At 36.5% G+C, this 25,369-nt stretch overlaps 1 protein-coding gene across 3 annotated transcripts in view; it reads right to left on the bottom strand.

Annotated features, from left to right (window-relative positions):
* TRAPPC10 (trafficking protein particle complex 10) overlaps positions 1-25,369 on the bottom strand; it is a 44,350-nt gene that overhangs the window by 2,261 nt on the left and 16,720 nt on the right. The window contains exons 7-22 of one of the 3 annotated variants that reach the window (XM_037376719.1): positions 25,062-25,309; positions 22,701-22,847; positions 19,969-20,083; positions 18,773-18,849; positions 16,001-16,092; positions 14,722-14,862; positions 13,670-13,782; positions 12,112-12,626; positions 8,256-8,397; positions 6,927-7,085; positions 5,619-5,848; positions 4,336-4,436; positions 3,761-3,887; positions 2,720-2,890; positions 1,219-1,396; positions 627-821 (exon numbers count right to left, since the gene is read on the bottom strand). In XM_037376719.1, coding sequence (XP_037232616.1) covers positions 627-821; positions 1,219-1,396; positions 2,720-2,890; positions 3,761-3,887; positions 4,336-4,436; positions 5,619-5,848; positions 6,927-7,085; positions 8,256-8,397; positions 12,112-12,626; positions 13,670-13,782; positions 14,722-14,862; positions 16,001-16,092; positions 18,773-18,849; positions 19,969-20,083; positions 22,701-22,847; positions 25,062-25,309 — 2,751 coding nt within the window. The remainder of the gene's footprint in view (positions 1-626; positions 822-1,218; positions 1,397-2,719; positions 2,891-3,760; positions 3,888-4,335; positions 4,437-5,618; positions 5,849-6,926; positions 7,086-8,255; positions 8,398-12,111; positions 12,627-13,669; positions 13,783-14,721; positions 14,863-16,000; positions 16,093-18,772; positions 18,850-19,968; positions 20,084-22,700; positions 22,848-25,061; positions 25,310-25,369) is intronic. The other 2 variants (XM_037376720.1, XM_037376721.1) reach the window with 2 other exon arrangements.

Here is a 25,369-nt window from a genome sequence, read left to right as displayed (position 1 = left end):
AAATTTAAGTAGCAATACCTCACATTTGTCACAGGCTAGAAGGGTGCATGCTGGCAGTTCCTGGAGCTCTGCTGACAAATGGTAAGTAGCTCGTACAAGTGAACTGTCACTACAGCTCTAGGATTACTCCACAGTACAGATAAATACTCTAGGTGGCTATGGTAATTTAAACTCTTCATCTGACCTGGTTTATATGCCACAAATTTTCAGCAGTTCTTTTAGTTCGTACTTAATCCTTTCAAAAACCAGGGAAAAAATTCAAAGCTAATGAAGACACAGTAGATGTGCAGTTTACAGACAATGAAACTGAAGGATTAGAGGGTTATAAAATAGTTTTCACTTGATGATAAATCCAGTGACAACTAATTTGCACAATAATCTTTAAAGGAAATATAAGAAAACAATGCACTTATTCCTCCTCACAAATTAAGGCTGCAACCCAATTTCAATGTTCTTGTAGCGAAATTTTGTAAGTTTCAAATCAAAACTGTAAGTGAAGGTAAGTAACAAAGATATCTACGATATAGAGGTCAATACACTTCCTCGCCTTGCTTTTCTCTTTACATAAGAACACAGGAGAAGCAGTATCATTTCTGTAAGTAGCCATGTAGTCAAGATAGCTTTACCAGCATCGAGTTGCATGGAGTGAGCAGAATGGTGAGGGAGGTATTTAAACAATCTGACATCAGGAAAAGGTAGATAGCCAGCAAACAGCGGCATCACTTCCATGTGGACTTTGTGAGTTGCTCGAGCTGCTACAGGCATAGATATGACTCCAGAACTTTTTCCACAGACTGCCCAGTTGCTACTGTTGTCAACAACTGTAAGAATAAAGAGCAAACTCTATGAAGATCTTTTCTGAAAAATGGAGAACCTTCAGTATAGTTTTAGAGCAGTTTTAAAGTCAGTATTTTAGCAACATCTAAAAGCCCACCAAGCTTTTATGTGTGAAGAGCTGTGCAAGGTAAGAAAACAGCCCTACACAAAAAGGGACCGTTGTTGGGCCTCGAGTGAGTATCTGTCCAGTCTGTACAGCATTTATGTTCCACTCAAAGATAGAGTAATGAGGTAAAAATAGTCTAGCAGAACAAAAACTGCTTTACTGAGCAGCCACACTCACAATACAAGAATATATGCCATAGAAAGTTTGGCACTTGTCATTATCAAGACAAAACTAATGGGAAATTTTGACAATATGCTTAAGAAAAATATTCTTACCTTCATACATAAGTTTTGTTGTGCAATATCCATCTGATTCTGTTAATGCTTCATCTCTGTCAACCTCTGAGAGGTCAACAAGTCGGGTGATTGACACCTCTAAAGAGCAGAGTGAGCCTGTTTTACAATACTCTGCCCCCAATGGTGGGAAAATTTCAGTTTTCACATGATACAATGTCTGTCAGGAAGGAAACAGAGCTGTTACCAAGAAAAAAGGGGCGTTTCACTTTTGTTTAAAATGTGAACTGGAAAATTGATACAGTACAAACTTTACTTTTAATATCCACATCCTGTTAAATTTTTATTGCAAGATTCAGTTATAAGTAATGTTCACTTTATTATCTTGTTCTGTTTGAGAATATGATCAAACCAAATTTGATTCAATTATTTTTGATGCTAGGTGTGAGCACACCATTTTCCCCTCCACTTCTGTGCTTTAACTCAACCTTTCAATGGTCCTAAAAGGACACCAATATTCTTACTATTTAAAAAAAAATTTATTAGTTACTTGGCTCCTCGCTTTCCAGACACATCACTCAAATCTTCAGTAATACAGGGGAACTACTTCATCGCTCTTAACCATCATAGTCCCCAGAATAATGATACCAACATTATCAAAAAGCTATTTTTTAATTACTACAAAATTAAGTTTCTGCCACAGCCCCACACCCCCACTGTTTAATGTGGTTAGTCCTCTTTAAGAACTCCAGAAAGATGCTGATATAGGTGCCAACGATGCTCGTTACATGCCAGTAGGTAAACAAATACCTAAAATATTGCTCAGTGCTAGTTTGTAATAAGCAGGTAGAAAACATTAGCAACACTGAAAACAGACAAAAAGATTTAACCAAATTAGAGTCTTCTCATGTTGCTACTTTTTACCCAAGCATCAAAAAAGGTAACACAAGACTGAATTTAGAAATGTGATTAAATAACGTTGACAGAATTCCTTTAATAGGAAGTTTTATCTAGCCTATAAGCTTCCTAGCTGATCAAAGGAATAAAAAGTTTGTTCATACAGGGAAAGAAGAAATGTTCAATATAATGGCCTAGAAAACCTTAAGTATTTCATTAGAGGAGCTCATCTTAAGCACTACAAAAAACAGCTCAAATGTTTTCAACAGCAAAGATTTTTAGGACATTGCAATTTGCTTTGGAGAGTGCAGTCCCAAGCCAGCAGGGGAAACAGCAGCTCAGTAACCTAAGGGCAGTCTCCATGCCACAAAGTGAAAACACTGAACAAAAAACAAAACAAGATCAAGGACATTTGTGTAAGCATTATGTCATTTGTGTCTCCCTCCCATTCCAGTGGCAAGTATAGGATTCCATTCTATTGCATCAGGTTTCAATTCTATCATTCAACAAACTGGCTTTCCAATGATTTTAAGTAGGCATCAATCTCATTATGTAAACAGAAGTTTTTTTAATATATTTCTTGACTTTCCATATATTAGGAAGCCATACTCAAGTTAACATATGCTATACTTAGAAGAGTACTTACAAAAAAATTTTCCACTTGGAATTCATAAGTGAACGGCTTCAGGGTAAGAGAGGGTTCTTTAGAGGTAGCTGGACAAAAGCTGACTGAAAACAGGCACTGCAAGGAGAGAGGAAGCTCTTTTGTCCACTTCAATTCCCATACAAAGAATATTGATTGCTTACTGTATATGACCTGAAAGAGAATGTTTATAGTATTAGTTCCTTCCTTCCTTTGAGAAAGAAGTGGAAATGCACATACACATGTTTGTCTGTTCTGGCATTAATACAGTTTATAAAAACAAAATTACCTATTTAGTGTTAATTAAATCATTAGGGAAAATACGCATCCCAAACAACTACGAGTGAATCATTTTAACAATGCACATCTAATTAAAAGTAGGGATACACTTCACTGTCAGAATCAATGTTTCAAAAGTGAACATTTCACATTCAAGTATGACGAAAAATAGTTTATTCAAAAGTCAAATTTAATAAAGATTATTAATAAAATTTGTATATACTTTTCCTAGGTACCAAGAATGACCTATTTAGTATCGTGTTCAGACAAGGCTGAAAGAAACTGTTTTGCAACTTGTTTACAGCTGTAAACAGTCAAATTGGACTGCAGTAAAATAGGGAAAAAACAGAAAATAGTAAAATTGGAAAACAGTCTCTATCTGGGTTTTTTTCCTAAAACCTAATGACAAATTGCAGTTATAAGAGGAACAAATTAAATTTTAACAGTGATATTTGTGATACTACATTTGTACAGCTGTTGGTCAAGCAGGTACGTAGTACTTTACATGAGGCAAACAGACAAGTTTGAAAACTTATATAATAATCTTTGCAAGTTTTAGAATTTCATCTGAGATCTGCAGGTATAAACGCCTTATAAAGCATCTGTAAGAATCGAAGTTACTCAGAAGACTACAAAGGTCTGACATAACTCAGGCTTACTTACTACAAAACCTATATGCAGAAGTGTTAATAATTGCACTAACAAGGACTTTCATATCTAGCTGTCCTGGCAACAAGCTCATAAACCACCAAATGAAATCTTTACCTGTTGAGATTCAGGGTTGAGAGGTACCAGCTGCAAATCTGTACAATCAGCAGAATTTTTTAGGCTGTTGTCTGAAAGCTGGAAACAGAGTTCTGACAAATTCTGTACACAGACTTGCACATATTTCCTGAAAAACATGACACGGTTTGTTCAACAGAAGTTGAATAGTTACATTAAAAGAGTACATGTCCATAAAATTGTCTTCAAATGCACAGCTTAAGCAATAACAGAATGACAGGTATCTTTGTTTCTTTCCATCTTTTCACCAATGAGTCTGTAGAAACAGGGCTGTAAAACATCCTCTTACTTATTAAACAAAAACAAGTAACTACACAGAAATAGGCTAGCCTGGTTTATCTTGTGGTCTTATTTCCAAAATAGCTGAAACCATGGATTTGTTTTAATGTTTTGAAACAACACTAGAGGAAAGGTGTGCAAGCTTCCAATGGGAAGCTGCATAAAATAACAAAAGCCCAACTTTTTTTTTTAAAGGCTGCTATAAATATTACTTATGAAACTCCAGCTCCATATTCTGTAAGAAGAAAGAAACAATAAATACTTAACGAGTACATTACCGTTTGCCAGCTGACAATAAGGAATGCTTGGCATTAAAAGGTATGCAGAATGTTAATGCAATAATAGTGGAGTAAATCGACCAAGGACAATCAATGGTTACCTAAAGGAAAAAAGGAACAAAGTTCTTATTCCTAATGGTCTTTGGCATAGTGATTTTGCTTTTCTTCTCATTTCTAAGCAAAACCTCTTTCAGCAAGTCTATGTCTAATGCATCCAGAGGGGGAAGAAGAAAAGAATTTAAAAAAAAAAAAAACAAACAGTGTATCAAAAGCTACTCTGACAAAATATTACACTTTTGTTTTCCTGCGAGTGGGATGAAATCTCAAAGAAGCTTTTCCTGAAGACCAGAAATAAAAGAAGGGGAATAGAAGAAAAAAAGATAAAAGGACACTAGCAATGTAAATATCATCTCAATACAATAATCTGGTAAAAGGTCAATATCTAATAAATCACTATAAGATCTATTATTGTTTAAACACAAGCTCAAAATAGTATTTAATGTATATTTGTTTTAACTTGAAGCAGCACACAACTGAAACTTTCTCCTTAAGTGTGGATGCTGCCATTCTTCTAATTGTAAAGCGTATATATTTAACAATATGGTTTTGGGGGTGGGGGTGGAATTGCCACATCACATTTTAGCAGTGCTCGTTTAATAGCTCTTTTTTACCCAACCCTTCACACATAAGGATATGTAGCAGCACATTTGGTCAGTTTTAACACTGAGTAACACTTTGAAAGGTGATGGTTTCAAAATCATTTCACTGTCAGCTGAAGAGCTTCTTCCCATACTACCCCTTTTATTGACCCTTCATAATGAAAATTAAGAGGAAAAGTTACCTCCAACTAAATAATGTGACAGCTTTAAACACTACAGTGTGAAGTACCCCAACACAGCACACAGATTCTTTGCAAGTGGAAGAAATATCTTTCCCATGATTCAGAAGGGAGAATTTAAAGACCACCATGCCACCTTTTATAAAGGCATGATGTCTTAACCTTCATCCTATATAAACTGTAAGTGTTAGAACATTAAAGCTCAGATTACTAGCCAGAGTAACAGTTGGCAATGTAGTAAACATAGTGTGTACTTCTGCTTATATTTACGTTTTCTTTACATTTATAACATTTGCTATGATTTTTACATGTACACCTTTTAAGAGAAAATTAGTTCAATGCAAGAAGGTTCCCCCCCGCCCCATCACCACTACTTCTATTTTGTGAAGCACAGGCCCCTGTGATCAAATAGATTTCATAATAAAAACATTAAATAACATCTTACTTTTTGGTCAACAGTAGCCATGCAGTTGTCCTGTTTCTGCTTCTCTTTGTTTTTTCTGTGATCTTCTTTACTTGTAGTATTTTCTTTCTCCACTGCTGCTTCTGTGGCTGATGGCAAATACATGACTTCTAGTTCAAATTCAATCACATGATATGCAGGAGCCACTGGCAAACTGATGCTTGTGATCTTTTCAGAAGACTGAATCCTTAATGATGATTCTGAGATCTTTTCTATAGTTGTGTAGAATGGGGGGGGGGGGGGGGGGGGGGAGTAGATTTAAAACCCATTCATCCCTTCCCAATTTTCATTTCAATCTGTAACTACATAATGAAACTAGTCTAAAAAGTCACAGCAAAATATGTGGTGTCATAACCATTTCCTTGCAAGACCTCCATGTTTGCAAAAACAGCACTAAGAAACCATGTTATATAACTCCGCAGTAACCTAATCAAATGATCTGTAATTTGCGGATCTTAAATACCACCACTGTTCACAAATTCCCAATAGTAACATTCTATTCTTCTTAAAGTGCAGGAATATAGCAACCCCATTCTGTCTAATAGTCCCTTCCAGTGTTAAGGCAGAACTACGAGGGCAATTTGATAACAAGCTTCAAACTAGCTGAAGAGCTACTTCAGTCCATCGTATGACACCTACTGAAGTTTTTAGAACATCCTGTATCTCCTTAGTCTCATAACTTCACTTCAAACTTACAACTTACTGAACCACACACATCAGTACTCTTGGTCACCATTATCTTTAAAATGCTACATGAGGTGCTTCTGTATAGTCTATTTTAACCTTAATTTCATCAAGTCTGTTAAGACTGTTCTTCCCACTTATGTCAAAGTTGCTTGTGTTTGAGCAACTGAGGAGACTATACAGTACTTATGCTCTGGGAAAAAGGGAACTAGGATGTCATCTGCTAAATGAAACACTGGCCAAGGGAAATGTTCCTTTTACATAATGCGCTATGTAAAAACCTACTTACAACTACTGCACAAAAAAAATCACCATCCTTCACTTGGAAGTCCTTCACTGACCTCAGCAGCAGTTTCACCATGCTACTGAATTTCATCAATGAAAGTAAAAGCTGTCCAGCTATGTTTGCTGAAAAGTTCATACTACTACTATGAGGATGAAAATTTAAGACCTTTCTTACATTGAAGTACTCAGCTGCAAGTCCCTAGAATTGTTCTTAATAATGACTACTGAAAAAGACAGCATCAGTGTTCTTAATACTGTAAGTGCAGATTTACTGAACTTTCAGCCATTTCAAAGAGTACTAATGTTTACTTCATCGCTTACCCCTGGTGTTGGAATAGATCGCTGCCTTGCTCTCCGGATGGTACAGAATAGGCATGGCATCTGCGTTACTGAGCTGCAAAGTATCCCCATTCTTCATTATGTAGTGACCAGTAGTCACCGTGAATTTCACCTTCTGGGGAATGCCAGCCAAAAGGCTATCTGAAGAAGGTGGCAGAAATTGGTAACAGATTCCAGTACTCATCAGTTGACAGTTACGATGCACTAGTAAGGCTTGTTAGCAATATTCCCAGACAATTTCTCACACACGTTAGGGTAACTTAAACGCATAGGGCTTTGGCGTCATTCAACACATTAAACCTAGTTCAGATACACTGGTGTGGAGAAACTGATTGTTTCAACTTGAGCGACCAGAACCACTGTTTCTTGGACGGATTTGATTAGCTGGCTCACATACTGTGTAGCTCTGGGAGCACAGAATTCGGTGAAATACAACAATCCCGAACAATTTACTAACTTGTTGTTAAGTTCCCCAAGCTGTAGACAGCTTTGTATTTTTGCACCTACAATGCCAGTCATACCCACATGCTGTATTTATATAATCGACATAACAAGAATGCCAGTATGCACACAGACTCTCAAATATCTGAATCACAACTATCAATTTCACAGGGGTATCTAATTTGATTAATGCCCAATATGCCTGTCCTTCCTTCACCACACACTGCAACCCATGTAACTTGAATGATATACCAAAGGCGTATCAGCTCCTCAACTGCCTCAGTTAAGAGCCTGAAAACAAAAATCACTATTAACTATACTATAGAACTATAGTGTATATAAAAATACATCTTCATTCACAAACTTCAATAAACTCCACAACACATAATGCCCAGCTGTCCATGAAACCAATGGATGTATTCACTATTAAATTTTAGTAAGTTCACATTATCACGTCTAGTCGAGAAACCCAGTTCTTACACATTTCTTCTAAATACCAGAGACAGCAGTGTCACAGAACTAATCAATAGAGAGCTCAGGCAATTACAAATTTAAATATTCACTTCTCCTAATCACTGTGGCAGCTCAAATCATACCTGATAAATTTAAGAGACACTAAATGTTCAAAGTCATGTTCAAAAGTGACACATGTTCCAAAGTCAGGCACTGGAATTAGTTGTTGAAAACTAGCCATCACTGACATAGCATACTTGATGGATAATTTGAAAACCAAGAATTTATTTTAGACTCAAAATTAAGAGCAAAGCAAAATAATTCTGAATAATATTCAAGCCAGAAAACGCTTTATCTAGTCCCATGAGAGCATAACAGAAATCACCAAAACAACTTCAGCATAGCAACTGTACCTACCAGTCATCGGTTCCACTTTTAGCTGGGGCTCCTGAGAATATACATCGTACTGCACAATTGGGTAAATATGAAGAAGGACAAACTGTACTTTCCCCACTGAAGTGCACAGCTGCCTGAGTGTGTATGTCCCAGGTTCTTTGGCCTTTGAAGAAAACATTTGAATGCATCTTTCAGTTTAGGAAATACTTACAGAATAAACCCTCTACTAGAGAACAGCATGTATCCAGCTCATTTTTATCAGATACCTTGCAACTGTAAATTAAAATGACAGACTTGTTCTCTGAGTAAGTGGTAAGATTTTCACAAAGGAGCACCTTTTACGCCATTAAGATAGCTCTAGAGCACTGGCTGATTCAAGAAAAAAACATAAGTACCAATAGTCAGAATAATTAATATAGTAGCTATGCTGTCAAATTGTTATTCTGGGGTGCTTTTTCTTGTTTGTTAGTTGACACCCCACCCCCCCCCAAGGGCCACATATATTAAAATATAATTATATTTACTAAGTACTGAAATTATATTTAGCAAGCAGTAAAGCTTATTTGGCCAACATTCATAAAAATCCTACAACATTTATACAAGGCATGGCTTTCAGCTCAAACTATCGATTTCACACGCTCCCAACCCATACCCTGTGTAAATACTTACAAAGAAAGTAACACATGCGTATTTAATATCAAACTCTTCCCTTACCCTGGATAATGGCATTCTGGATGTTTTTTTGATAACCTAAAAAGCAAATCTGTAACATCTGCTAGTATATTTATTCTTGATTCTATTTGCTCTTAGCTACTACTGCTAGGGAATGGGAAATATTTTCTTTTTCCATGTGCCATTTTACCAAGTGTAACAGATAAATATTGATGCTGGGTATAATTCAATCTAAAGAATATGATTAGAAGTTATGGAGAAAAGCTGTAACAACTTAACATTCAAACTTCACTTACACAGTTATTTACAAATCAAATCCTGACTGAAATTCAGTATTACGCATTGTGATGTTAAAGTCACTGAATTTTACCACCTGAATATTTTCTGTTGAAAAGCATGAGTAAAGTCTTTCATAATACAGATATACATACTTTAAATCTCAACATGGGATGGGAACATCAGTCTGAAGAATTTAGATAATGCTTTCTGATCTCTTTCAAAGCTTGATAAAACACTGGAAGATTGCTAATCAGCATAAGTAACACTAATTGTTAGTCTAAAATCTACAGAAAGAATCAAACCGCTTCTGCACCATAGAAGCACAGTCATTCCTCTCTCTGCAAAACAGTGCGATTAAGCATCACTGTAAGAAAATTTAGAAAGCAAGTTCTCGGCAACTTCTATCCTCTGGCCAGCCATGTAATCCACTAGAAGTGACACAGTATACTACTACAATGATAATGGATTTTTAGTAAATACCTTGTAAATACTGCAGGCCAAATTTAGAGAAGCTTTCACCATGTTATCTAGGAATACGCTGCCAAAATTGTAGCATATTCAGATTTTCCCTTTAAGGACAGACAAGTCATGCTTTGATCAACTGTACAAAGATAAGTAGGATTCACACTGAGCAGTCTTCCCAAGCAAAGTTCGTTCTTTCAAGAAAGGAAGGTTGGGCAAGTAGGAGAGTTATAGGCCTCAGGTTGCCCATCCTCCAACAGCCACCAGAAGCATGCAGAACAGGGCAAATTTAAAGCAGAGCTATATCTATCTTTTCATCTGTATCTCTTCTTCTGTGGTTTCAGATTGGTTCCTGATACCACTAAGCCAAAATACCTGCTCAGTCTCCAACACCTTTCTTCTAGTAAGGCTCCTTCACCCAAAATCTAATTCTACATACATGTTAATTTATTTTCCAGGAAAGTACATTTGCAGCCACCAAGACCGCTCACATCTCCAAATCCAATTGACTTGTCCCAGTCCTTTGAAAGAATCAGAAACCTAAAAATTAGGTCAGTAAGTAGTTCAAATGACATTACTGCCATATCATCAGAGACTTGAACTCAACTTCCATCTTGAGATACCTGCCATCTCCACTGCTTCTACAGCATATGTATCACATGTACCAAGCACACCTCTCTAGTGCTTTCTGCCTCAGCACTGGAGGAACTGAAAGGCAGAGTATGTAAGAGTGAAGCTTTCTACAGGCTAAGCAAAGTCCTAAGATAAGACAGAAATTAACAATTAAAAAAAGAAGGAAAAAAGAGAAAGTTAAAATCTCAGGTGTGGAGCACCTAAAATAGGTTAAAAGTGCTAAAGAAACCTCCTAGCCAGCTCTGTCTAGCTATCAAATTTTAGTCATCAAAAGCAGCTAAGTATATTCTTATTTCAAAATTAGTTTAAAAAAGGCACTAAAGCTAATTTAAATCAATTGGAAAATGGCAAAGCTAGCAGGTGTATATACCATATGTGACTGCAAAACACTCTCCCTTCTTCATAGCATCCATACCCTTTCCAATATACAGGCTGGATAATGCTCATAAAATGAAGCAGCTATGAAAGACCTATTGCATTCCTCATTGTTCTGCCCCACCTCTTGTTAATAATTCAGTTTCTCAGTATTTTCTCACTCAGATTTTCTGATACTCATTGCTGTCGTATTGAACTCTACTAAATACTTCCCTGTGAAGGTTACAGAGATGGGAAGGGAGATATAAGTCCTTAAAGAAACCCAAACAACAGAACAACATAATTGAGGCCAGAAGCTCCTACCCCTGGAATGCCAAGCAGATGGTGAAGTCTCACTTTTGAAAATGTCTGGCATTTCACTACCTAGGACTAAGTCGGCAGGTAAATGCCTTTCCACATTTCATTAAAACAAGCAAACAAACCACAGATCAGCAAAGTACAAGGCCACAGAATGAGTGGCACTTTAAAAAACCAAAACCAACCAAAAAAACTCATCACCACAACCAACCAACGGGATTGGTACTCAAGGCATGCTAGTATCTAGCTACTATGCATCTAATAGTAATGTAATGTGAACAGAAGTGATAAGTACTACTGTCCTTAAATATTTCAGTGATTACTAGGAATACTTAGCTTGCTGGGGGAAGAATGGGAGGAAAAAATTGATTACTCCAAGTATTAAGCTAGCTTAGAATGCATGTGTAAGTCAGAAATTGAGAAAGTTTCATATATAACACTATATGGCAGAAGCAGGACTGTAATGCATTTTTCAATGATGGCATTTACGTGGTGACACACTATTTTCACTGGTTTTGCTCATGCAAATTTAGTATTCCTGTAGCAGAAAAATCCTTACATTCTTGTCTTTTCATTCCTTATGTGATTAAAATGAATAGTGGGGGCAGTTTTAATTCTGACATCTTCTACATTCAAGTATTTGAAGCTGAGCTTAACTTTGTCATAATTCTTGCAGGTAGGTTTACTACATCCACTAAGTGAAAAAATATTCTACCACCCTCCACACTGAAGAACAGGCTATCAATGAAATTTAACCACACAGTCACTTATTAAGGGCTAGAAAATGCATTCCCATCAACATTTTTAAACATTATTCTGAATGAGCTCAACAGCGAAGGCAGACTTCACGAGCAGTACATTACTTTGTATATGAATTTTTGGCAGCAATAATCAAGATGTTTAAAACAAGTTTTGGAAGGCTGACTCAAATGACTGCAAATAGGATGATCACCTGTACATTCTGGCACAAACAAACCAGCCTTCTTTCAAGGGAGATATAGATCCAGAACAACAAAAAGAAAGCTACAAGGGGAACGGCATCACCCAGACTGTAACAGGAAGCAATACAGGTACCACTTGCCAGCACTGTGCTCTTCCTCACCCAGTGTTTTAGTTATTCTTTCATGAGTGCTACATTCACTCAACTATAAAAACATACCTGAGTATTGAATATTATTCTATTGACTCCTGGTTCCAGTATTAAGTTGTTGCATTTCAGCACATGAGCCCCATCTTCTAAAGTCATCCCTGAGGGCATATCCAGCGAACTACTGCTCTCTTGTCTTCGTAGCAGCATGTGCACATTTTTGCAAATAATTCCTGCTGTGTTCAAAGAGTTATCCGAGGGACTCCGTTCATACATTTCATATAGCTCCAGTGCCGGCAAGTTGTTTCTTGACAAAGGAAACCCTGCAATTTCATATGGAAAGCTGATAACACCATTGGAAGTTTTGTGCTTAGTGAGCCACTCAGCTGTTTTTCTGTAACTATTTTTTTCAATGCTGAAGTGAACATGGATGGCAATCTGATCCACTTGGACAGGTATGGGCATTTGGCTCAGCAAAGTCAATTCAATAGACAGCTTTCCACCCACATGGACAACAGCATTTGGAGGGTCAAAATGTAGAGTTTTCAACTGTGCGAAGGAGTGCATAGGCAATATAACCTTTTGACCTGGAAAGATAAAATCAGGGATTTTATTCTCCCATGCTGCTGGAGATCAACAAATCTTTTCTCTTAAAAAATTTAACCTCTAGAATTAAACAGATAAATGACTTTTCACAATAAATCAATACTTTAATATTTTAGTTTTATCTTGCATAGAAATGAGACTTAAAGATGCTGAGATTTGTTTTCTAACAGTTACAACTACTACAGTTTTAGTACTCTGGCTATTAAAGACAACCAAACTAAAATACAGGGTCTAAGCAGAAGTTTAACATTTCACTAGGATATAAAGTGTTCTAGAAAAACACAATAGCATAAAGTGACAAAATTCCCAGAGCACGTAAGTCAAGGGCAAGTACAAGTTTAAGAAACTAATGATCGGACTGGTGCCTTGAGCCATCAGCATTACCATACGAAGGTTTTTCATTCTCTTTTCTAGATTCCAAAATCCAACACTGAGGCAGTACGAAGCAAGTCTAAAATAAGATATTATTTATGGTATATCCATTCAAGAAAAAATTCTGCATAAAAATGAATAGTCCTTAGATCTACAAGAAGTATTCTGTATGAATTTGAATTATGATTAATATCTGAAGACAAGGTCTTACTAAAGCAGCAGAAAGAATAAAGAGAAGAGGTAGGATGGTCAAAATAAGCTGCAAGTGGACAGGTACAGATCTAGCACAAAAAACCAAAGAAGTATCATCACAGAGCTGCTATCTGCATACCAGCAATGTAGAGCCAAAGATAAATTAGCAGTTGAAAAAACCCACCCCATAAGACATATTATGAGCTGTCAAAGCAGAGAAACAGATACGTGAAGGAAAACAAAGACTCTCCAGGATGAAAATATTGATTACCCTTTCACCTCTGACTATTCTTATTTATTGCAGAAATTTTATAAATGTTACGGAGATGACAAGAAAAAAAACATGTTACTTCAGAAGTTATGCACAGGGTAGTGAAACCCATGTGAAAAAGCCTTCCTCTTTTAGGAAAAGATCAGATTACAACAGCTTAAGCTTTAAGTATTTAAGAACCAGACTTACCTTGGTTCTCTGCTTGCTGATTGGCAAAATCTAGTATTTCTTGGCAAAAGCTTCTGCGTTCATCTTCTGTTAAAAGACTATCACCAGCTAAAAGGCTGCTTGTTTGAAGATAGCTAACAATGTTAAGGAAATGTGAAGCAGAAACCTACAACATTCAAAAATCTGACTGAAAATGAGAATTCAGGCGCTGCTTTTCTAATCTTTTAAAAAGACCTGCTTTTATCATCACCACATACTTCCATTAGAAACGAAACAATGGGAGACTTACTATCATCTGAGAGTATTGCAAAATCTCTACTTTCTGCAGACCTACCAAAATATCATTGACCTGTGCAATCTTCCTGCATCTAAAACAATTAGTGAGAATAGAAAATTCATTGTTTGGCAATAGATAAACGCAGCATGTAAGTTAAAGACCCAGTGTGTTGCATTACGCTGCCCAACATTTAGAACTAAATAACTTGAGTATTTTACTATATTTGAATTTATTTGGCTGAGAATCTGCCAGCTGTTACAGCATCACTCACCATAATCAAGTCATAAGACACACTTTATAATTTTGAGTGCTGGAGATACAGGAAAAAGGTAGTAGCAGCTATAGAAAGCCCAGAAATTAAGCTCCTTAATATAGGAAGACACTATAATGTCGTATTTACCAAATGAAAAATACAGTACCACATAAAAACTTTCATAATGATGAAGTACAAACACAATCATAAAAAAACCCTCTGTGGTATCTGCTCAAGTAATTACAAACTTCATGCTATCCATGTTGCATCACCCTCTAGAGCCTTGATGTATTTAAAACAGAGAGCAGCAACCATATGCAAAAGGTATTAAGCAAACCAGATGTTAAAAAAAAAATAATTAAAAAATAAATAACACAACCCTCCCCAAACGAGCAGCAACAGTGGAAACAAGAAATAACTCAGCTGTTTGATGTTTGACAGTCTTTACTGTTAAATAAAAGTTAACAGATATGTCAAAAAAAATAATCAGAAATACCATTTTCTCCAGTCTTGATTTTTCTGGTTCCACCTTTTAAAGGATACTTTTCTATCTGTCCAAGGTGTTTCTGACATTCAGCTAACTGTTTTCTTGTATGTGTGACGAGCAATGCCCAGCCCTCGGCAAGGTAAGTTTTCAGTGCTCCTTGAAGATACACTTCTGCCTTCTGCGGACCTTTCTTCCTCCTTTAAAATAAAGGAGTGAGTACAGAGTGATATAAGAACCTTTGCAGCCTTGAAATCTCTACACGTTTTCAAGAAGTGGTGATGGGAATGGAACATTGCATATGAATGCAGAACAAGATGCAGTGAACCATTAGGCTAATATTTTGATATATTACCAGCATATCACTTAAGCAAGAAGAACTGCAGTAACTATACCATGTCAACAAAAGGCTTCATATACAGATCTATCCCAAGTCAGAGCAAGTGAGGTGAAGCTACCTCCCACAAATGCAACAAAAGCCATCTCAAGCTTCTGACAGTTAACTAAAAATCTGCTTACTCAGCAATTCTGAAGCAGGGAAATGCTTCAATGAAAATATTGGTTTATCACTATGCAGCAGTTCCATGGTAGTATTTAAACCTAGTATTATTCCCTCAGGTGAAAACTTCGGTTAATTTAGGAGAATCTGTTGTGGCTAGATCAGACTGCTTTAGTCAACATAGGTGAGAAGCATACCCAAACATATTTTCCCCAAAAACCACTTAGGACTCCCAAACCCTTCAAGTAAGAAAAATAAAATTAAACAGAAAATCAATGCAGGAGGTTCCTTTAGTGGAATTTAACAGCAGGAATAAACACAAAAAAATATATTTGGAAATTCGGAATAAAACCACTATAATTTTCACAGCGCGGGAAACAAACATTTTACAATCAAATATGAAACTGACTACTCTCCAAAAAACACATCGCCTGGCTTTTCTTAGGTTTATATTGACACACATATAGTTAACTATAAAATTTGAAAGAAGTTAGAATCCATGTTTTAAAGCAGGCCATAGTAAAGGCAAAGTTACCTCTTTCCTCCTCCCGCTCCTCCCCCGCCCCCACTGTCCTTTTCTCCCTAGAAGGATCCACTAAAGAACATATAGGACAGTTAAAGGCAAGAGTACTAAAATATGAGTGAGAATTAGGGCTTGATATAAAAAGATTGCTGGTGCTCTTTTTCTTTTTGCTGAAACACAGCCTGAAACTTAGGGCATGTTTACATTTTCAAAAACACTTTTTAAAATTCCTTTTTAATATTGTGTATTTTCCTCAAGGATTATATTTAAATTTTTCAAAGCTAATGCATTTAAGACATTTTAAATATTCATTTACATATAAAACTCTGCCAAGTCCTTTCCCACAAGCTTAGCTGAGCGAATTCTTCCAATATTTGTGTACATTTCAATGGTGGCATGGGACAGATCCTGTTTAAAAAAAAAGAAACTATTATAAGCTTTATATATTTTTTAAATAGCTATATGGTATTTCACACAAACTCATAGCCAGTAACTAAATTGCTACAACAAAATGAGTCACTTTTTAGATTTCCCCTTGCCCCCAGCACACAATATAGGGCACTTTCAGGTCATCTTCACTTTCTCTGCAGTTGGTCATTATCCCATATCTGTGTTATGCAGATGTAGCAGAAGAAAAAAGCCTATTAAAAATTAGATAAGGCAAGTCGTAACCACCAAAATAATAGACGAAATGCAGTTTCAAGCAATTCTTTACACTTTAATCCTCCTGTCTTTTTTTTTTTTTTTGAAAGCACCTATTTCTCAGTGACTATATGCCATTAGATTATCATTGCAGGACTGTGAGTGTATCATTCCAGCATACGCCACACGTAACATATTTAGAACAACATTAGAGCTTGCCTCAGACTCACAATTAATACTTCAAAACCAAATAAACTACACACAGAATGTGGTAAAAGATTCTTTCACTTTAAAGCTGTGCATAATACCATTAAGTATTTGAAAGTTTGTAGTATGTAAACATACAATTAAACACAGAATGTTAAGTTATAATCGGAACAAGTATTTTTAAAAGAGTGCCTTAAAGGAATTTTGCTTGAAACTAAGCAATCCCAAACTCAAGTTCCTCAGTCATCTTTAATTTCCAACGTAGCCACACTGTCGTGTCACCTTCCTCACCCTGCTTTGAGCTTGTAGTAACAGTGACAAATCCTTCTCACAAAATCAGCAGTTACAACACGCACTGTATACCGCCACCAAACTTTTTTCTCAAGTATGTAAGAATCTCTGGTCTGATACATAAAACATTTCACATTATATTTACAAACCCACAGCCTCTTCTGACTGTCAGGAACCTTTCAGAGAAGCTCATTCTTCTTCACCTAGTATATTAAGATCCTTCCAAAAAAAAATTGCTTAAGAGCTTCCAACTGCCTAAATATTTTGCAGAGTATCTGTCAGAAAGCATCAACTCCTATGGGGCAGGGAAGTGACCTCAAATGAGCTCCCAAAACTTCTGTTAGGCCATTTTTAATGTTACTTATGGAGAACCTAGAAAAATAACTTTTGTTAAGAACTCGCAAGAATATCCTACAATAAACTACGTGATCACTCCTTAACAGATCAGGATAACCAGAGAAGTCTTAGACACTAGCTACACATAACAAATGAAAACCTGTGTTCCTCCAAAATTAAAGCACAAGCCAACATGCTGGTAGAAGATTTGACAGCCTTGCAAAAGATTCAGAAGTTGTTACAGAAAATTAGCCATTGAGTGAGAAAAAAGCCTTTTCTGGTAACAAAAGCTCATCACTTCTTCCTTTCAACACATCTGAAAGCTGCATTTTACTTTCCAGACTCATTAAAATTTTAAATACAAATTATCTTTGCTGTCTCTGGAAATTTTAACTAATTCCATGTTCTTCTTCACTTAATACATGGATAAAATATGGTTATATAAAAATTTTATATATTTATGTGACAAGGACATAGGAAACAATCTTTTGCAGTATATCCAAATCTACATTTCTGTTGTATAAAAGTGTAGTCAGAAATACAAACAGGAATAGCCGTTCTTTCATTGGCAAATTCTGCAGATCCCACCTAGTTTCTTAAATTTAGAAAGTTACTGCTGAATTTAGCAGAGATTTTCAGGTCTAAGTTGGAACTGAGTATGTAAGAGCAGCTAGCACTTTAAAGATTTTAGTTTTGGTCCAGCTATCCACCTAGTCCTGCAAGGAAATGAAGTATAAAAATGAAACCTGGTATCTTCAGACAAAATCTTTTGAGACTTTTTCTTTCAATAAAGTTTTGTAAAAATAACTACCACCTAGTTCTCAGATTAAAAAAAAAAAAAAAATTTGCTCAGTTTTCATCCAACTTTTTCCCAGAAAACTTTAATGGTAGTATTGCAAATATAAGAAATTTCACAGGAAAATTATTAAGGAGAAAAAAAAAAATCCCAAACCAACCCCCCCCCAAAATCAAACACAATCTTAGGACAGTCAGGGGTTTTTTTGGTTTATTTAACAATCTTTTACAGAAAAAAAACAGAAGATCATTACAATGGCTCCTCAATAAGGGAGCTGTCAGGAAATAATCATGCATATTAAAGCGCAATGAGAATTCCAATGTTTTAATCTGTAACAGCTCCAACCTTATGATTCACAGGTGACCCACAGTTTATACAAAAATCTCATCAGAAGAACTTAGAACATGTAACACCCATTGCAAGATACAAGTCTAAACCATTCAAGAGGAAGCTGAATCCATGCATCAATATTCTTCTGGGGAAGCTTCAATTAATTCTGAATTTGGGATAGCGGAATATGATAGCCATGACATTGGCTTTTTTAATAACTAAGTATACATTCTTAGAGATAATAACTTCAATATTTACAGTTATGAGTTGGAGGTTAATTCAAATATTTGAAACTTGGAGCCCATATAGGGTTCCAGCTGTAAAACAAATCAGCTTTGTTGTGTTCAGTGTGTAAGCAACAACCTTTGATACCAAATTACAGATTTACATTTCAGTGTTATCTTCTCAGGTTTGAATATTCTGGCTTTATTCAATCTATAACATAAACACACAAAACTAACGTAAGTAACCAAAACTCATACTTACCAAGTAGTGTTTTTCAAAAGCTTCTACAGATGATAAGGCCTCTTTAAGTTTCTTGTAAGGGCTCTGTGATGCATTGGCTTTAGAAAAAAGCAGAAAAAGAGGTGTCACTTACTAATACATTCCTATTTTAATAACACACCCCACCTCACTTTTTCCTTCAGTAGAAAGTGGAGAGAAAACTTAAAATAATTTTATGGGGAAACATCATCAACACTTAGAGACAGATCATGAGTTTCTTCCCCAGGCTCTAAAATAAGATCAAGAAAGGCTATTTCACAACTGCCTGTGTGTGCATGCATACATGAGCAATGTTCAGGGTAGCAGGGTAAAGGCAAGCAGCAACACAGTTACTGTACTAACTTCTCCAAACAGTATTTCATAACATTTGTTCAACCTAGAAACACACACAATTGTACTTAATACCATATTGTGCCAAAAGTAATATTCTCACAACTCCCCGCTGCTGCATTTACAAATTAACATGACAGAAGTATAGTGTAATTTGAAGATATTTTACTACTTCAAGCAAAGTACTTCAAAGGAAAATTACTTGCTGAATTTAAGTTTTTGCCAGACCAAATATGTGTCAATATTTCTAGATGAAAAAAAGCCCCCATTTGAAATAAACACAACAGGCACCACGGCACTAAATTAAGAATCATACATCATCATACCTGCAAAGCAAGTGAATTTCAGCCTGTCAGCTAATGCTTCAAAGACACTAATTGTTCTAGCATATTTAACATCTGAAAGCTTCTTCCCTTCAGAAATATCTTTCCAAGTGATAAAATCCTCAACAAGTAAATAAATTTGATTGTTCAGCCACTCAAATAATCACTTCAACTCAAATAATATCACTTTGTAGCTCCAGTTGCAGGTTATCTATTTGCATCAGATCAAGGATGCTCCATTTCTTTTTCAAATAATTTTAATACTCATCTGAAAGTATTAAAAACTTTATTCAAAACCAATACTGTTCAAGACTACTTACCTAAATGCTGATAAATGGAGCATTAATGGAAAAATACTTGCAACAGTAAGGAGATGCATTGATAATTTAAAGTACTAGCCGCACATTAAAAGAATTCTTAAGAGATAAAGTTCTATCAATGTTTATATATATGTATGGATTTAAATGCTATCTGTTTAAGAAAAAAATCAGTTATTAGAAAGAATGCGTACATTCCTGGTAATACCTGTTTCAGGGCGTTCTGCTCCCAACCCTGCTAACAGATCGACAGTTCTGTTAAGGTCTTCTGAATTGGGTCCCTTCTCTGACACAAGTCCACACAAATAACCCAGAGATTTTAACTGTAAGAGAAACCATACACTTGTTTTCAATAGGCTACAAAAATCAATACACAATTCCTTTTATTCTGTTACATCATTCCTATAATACATTTCCACTCCTGTCATATTACACTGATTGTAAGATCTGTATTATAGACACTCCATGGAAAGAAAGTAGAGAACCTTTCAAATTTAACTGTTATTCTCACAGTAGAAATTAATTTTATTAAGAACTAAATTGCATATAAGTTAACGACTCAAATAACATTGGAACACTTGCATATACATACACATCCCTACATGCATAACACTTCATAGGAATAAATCCTTCTGGTTTTCCATATAAACATGGAAAAAGCTTGAGATGTTTGGCAGTTACTGCCAAAGATAACTTCTAATAACTGTGTTTGTATTCTATTTTTGAAAACAATATAATCAAGAAATGTTGGCAGTCTCAAGTACACTGATTAGACAAGCTTGCAAATTCACCCAAGTATTGTATTCAGGTGAAAACCTTCTTGAAAAAGAGATGATTAGCATAGCTAATGCTACAGGTTTCGGGAAGAGTGGCTGGAAAGCTGCCTGGTGGAAAAAGACCTGGGCGTGCTGGTTGACAGCTGCCTGAACACGAGCCAGCAGTGTGCCCAGGTGCCCGAGACTACCAAGAGCACCCTGGCTTGTACCAGAAACAGTGCGGCCAGCAGGGCTAGGGAAGGGACCGTCCCCCTATACTGGGCACTGGTGAGGCTGCACCTCAAATCCTGTGCTCAGTTTTGCAAGACCCTCACTGCAAGACAGACCCTGAGGTGCTGGATGGAGCGTGTCCAGAGAAGGGCAATGGAGCTGGTGAAGGGTGTGGAGCACAAGTCTTATGAGGAGCGGCTGCGAGAACTGGGGTTATTTAGCCTGGAGAAAAGGAGGCTCAGGAGAGACCTTCTTGCTCTCTACAACTACCTGAAAGGTTGTAGCAAGGTGTGGGTTGGTCTCTTCTCCCAAGTAACAAGTGTAGGACAAAAGGAAATGGCCTCAAGTTGCATCAGGGGAGGTTTATATTGGATATTAGGAAAAATTTATTCACCAGAACCGTTATCAAGTACTGGAACAGCTATCCAGGGAAGTGGCTGAGTCACCATCCCTGGAAGTATTCAAAAGATGTGGCACTTGGTTTAGTGGTGGACTTGGCAGTGCTGGGTTAACAGTTGGACGCTGTGATTTTAAGCATCTTTTCCAACCTAAATGATTCTATGACTCTAACAGTGTTAAAACAAATACACACAACTGCCATAAAACCCCTTGACAGCAGCTGGTATGCCTGATACCCAGAAGTCAGCAGAGGATACTGTCTTAAAGAAGTTCAGTTCTGTTGGTCAATTGGTTAATTTTTTTACAATAACTCAATCAAGTACCATGGTAAGCCTACAAAAGAAAAAAGGTCTCAGCTTGTCATTTTACTCACCATACAAAATGGGGATGGCCATCAACTTATTTTTTTTAAATTCCACTTAATTTTGTCACCAGTTGCTAAATTTCATTCAGTCTGTTCCACCTCACTCCTACTCATTATCCTACAATTTTTCCCTTTATCCTTTGTGTTAGAAGAGCTGTGAATGGGAGGAACATTTCCAACTCAGGTACAAACTTTCTATAGAAATGTGTAAGAAGCACGGGAAGAACGTGATGCATCCATCACCACTTTACACGAAGAATTGTTTCCTTTATTCTGATCACATACATACACTTTTTTTTCTTAAACAGTAACTCTTCAAAGTGAAACCGTCTTTCTCTGCTTTTTTCTTAGTAAGACAAGAACCTCCTAGAGTCAGTTAGAAGATTCTTAAGTCTACTGACATACGAGCAAACTATAATTAAAATAAATAGGAGATATTCTACAGGCTATGCAAACAAGAGCATGAGCTTACACTGGTTTCAAAAACATCCACAAAGATCACAGTACACTATTTTAGTAGTTTCTGGAGTTTGTCATCTTTCTAAACTGTTTTTCAACAGTGGAAAGCAGTAGCAACCTTAGAAATGGAGTAAGTGGAACTCAAACGGGCATTCATATAATTAGGGAAGGGGCTTAATCAAACTGAAAAGGCTACTTTACAACTTCTACTTCATGGTAAGGGGTGGTAACTGAAAAATTGCAAATTATTACTTAATTGCCTCTTTCACAAGCTGCCAATGGTAACACCTTCAAAGAAGCTAGGGGTCTATTACTACCATACTAATGTACTGAAGAAACAATGAACTATGCAAACATATTGCTGTAATCTCCATTTATGACGGTAAATGCATCCATATCTGGGCAGCTTCTGCTGCTGTAACTGAAACTTATGTTCCTTCTCTCAGTCAACATGGACTGAGTTCATTCTGGAGTTTAATTAGCCAGTCACTATCAAACTAGTGGTGAAAGAGCCAGGGGGACAGACAAATAGGTGAACACACCCTAGTTACTCCCAGGCCTCATCTGACAGCAGAAAATGTGGATATAAACCTAGATGCCTCATCTAGACTAAAGACAATGTACAGAACCCCATATTAAATTCCACAATAAAAAGTGCAAAATCTGTTCCACAGAAACAAATGGTCTGTTTCAAAATTGTAATATCACAATTGCAACACATCATTTGCTCACCTTCTCAGTGGCGTAGCTCCATAAACCAACTGTGTGGGAAACATTTGCATCTATTTGAGCCCTATCACAGCAGCCTTCTATTCTCTGTAAGACTTCCAAACAACTCAAAAATACCCAACAATCCAAAGCTCCAGGAGGAACAGAGACCTGAAGATGAACAGAAAAAATTAACTGGGAAATAAGTATTAGTCAGATGAGAAAATATTTCAGCAAAATCCTTTTCCTGATACAACATAGCAGAGCCTCTTGGAAGAGCTTACTCCAATACAAAAAAACCACGCCAACTGTCACTACCTCCTAAATAATTTATATATATTACTTCACGAAACAAAGACAGCTAAGCAACCAAACTGTTTATATTAACTGGATTTGATAATTGATAACGAAATAGAAGGAAGAGAGGACTAATAGGTACTAGTACTTGGAAAAATTTAAAAACTTTGGAAATTAAGCCTAAGGAAAGCAGAGTTAGGAAAAAAATATGTAAATATACTACTACTTTCCTACAGAGACATCAGATCTGAGACTGAAATTAAAAATACACTAAGAAGCAGATTTAAAAACCTGAAAAAAAAAAAAATCAGTATGTTTCCTTCACAATAAGAAGTTTGTTAAACAAAGGGTAAGACATCAAAAAAACCCCACCAAACCACACACCAAGAAGGGATTATCATTCAGGACATGACAGAGAAAGAGCTTGATACTGGATTATTTCAAGAATTGAGATAAAGATGAGCATAACTAAAGATCTGGAATATAGTCATGATAATGGTGTCTCAAAATCCTGGACCTAAACAATATAAAAACAGTCCTTTTAGAAAGACTATGAAAGTCTCAAAATCCGTAATAAACTAGACTAGCTAATTGACTAATGTGATAGGAAAGTTGAACATCCAAGAACAATGCACTGGGCGGGGGGAAGAGATCTGAATTCTGAAAGCATTTTCAGGAAAAGAATGATCTTAAAAACAGAGTAGTTCAGATTTCCGCTACACGTTCAGTGCTGTCAAGCCACATTAAGAGGTTTTCCTACATTAAAAGAAAGGATCACAACAGGGATAACCACATGCTATGCACAAACAACTGTCACTGTCTCACAACCTGAACACCTGCATTCAGTTTGGATCACCACAGCAAGAAAAAAAAGAGCAGAAATAAGAGACAGTACAGAGAAGAGCCCCAAACACTGGGGGCACAGGACAGACTTAGGGTGGAGTAAAAGGGGAACTGCAGGAAGTACCTTCAGAGATTTAGAAGGGTCCATGTATTTATTCTGGAAATTAAAAAAAAAAAAAAAAAAAAAAAAAACACACCATAAAATATACTATCTATAGGAATTACATGTTAGTTTTAGAATACATGAAAGTGTCGGCTATGCATCTGAAGTAGATTTTTCTGGTTTGAAATCCATGGATTCTGTTTTGAATGATGGAACTTACTACCACAATATCAGACAGGCAAAAGTCAGCAGCTACTGCTATAATAGCACAGATAAAACTAACAGAGAACCAGACACCCATGGGATTAAGGACATGGATGAGTCACAAGGTGAAATCCAGAAATATTCTCATGCACACTATACTCTTAAAGATATATTTCAATTCACAGACATCTGTGGAGGATGATCAGTGCACAACATCCCTGATAAAGCCTCTTTAGAAGGATTAAGAAACATCAGCAGAAACTAAAGTATGGAGGGAGGAGGGGCAAAGCATGGAGGCATGGAACATGACAAAAAGCTTTGAGCGCTGTCACTTGTTTCTATCTCTCCCTTCTGTCACTGGATGAGATTGGCATTACACATGTCTCTGCCTAACAGCGTTACTGGGCACCAAAAGGAATCACAAAGAATGAACCACAAAAGGCAACCAAAGCATTATCCAACTTGCATGGCAGAAAGAAGCCCTACTGTAGACACTTTTTCTAGCTCAAAACTGCTTTTTGTTGCAGACTACTACTGTGCATATCAGCATATTAACCAATCTGCCTTACTTTCTTCAGTGCAACACTGTTATTGACTTAAAGGATAGGAACTATAAGAGACTCGTAATAAATCCAGGCAAGAAGCAGACAAGTTACCTATCAGCTCAAGAAGTTAACTTTCCAGGTGAAGACTACAATAGTTTAACTAAATACAGGTTTGGTTTTTGGATGTGATGTCTCCAAATTTCTTTCGGAAGACATCCTCATGATGGAACATTCAACTGTACCACTGTTACAATCTGTTATTACAGCATCAATATGATAACTCACAGCCAGCGCTTACTGTTTTCTGGTCACCAACATCTACACTTCAAAAATCTTGTTAGATCATCATTGGATAAAATCATTCACATAACGGAATATATTACACTGACTCACTTCTAATAGCTTGAGTTCTTGCACACAGTTGTGAAGAAGCTCCAATGCTCGCTGGGAAACCTCCCATGGCCTCTGCAGGAAGATTAATAACGTGCACTGGCGAGAAAATAGGTAACTACGCAAGTCCAGTAGAGTAGCTTCTTGATTCTGAATTAGCTCTCTCTTCTCCATGTCTATTGGTTTTCGCAGAATTAAACCATTCCAGCTCCTCACTGGCTGGCAAAAAAATGTCAGCCAGTTTGCACCATCTAAGTAAATAAAGTTAATATCCAAGAATCAACCACTGCTTTCTATCAAAGCCTCTTCTT

This window comes from Falco rusticolus, chromosome 2 (genome assembly GCF_015220075.1).
Source record: "Falco rusticolus isolate bFalRus1 chromosome 2, bFalRus1.pri, whole genome shotgun sequence".
NCBI lineage: Eukaryota > Metazoa > Chordata > Aves > Falconiformes > Falconidae > Falco > Falco rusticolus.
Note: the sequence above shows the minus strand (reverse complement) of the source record. Positions and strands in the feature narration are given on the sequence as shown.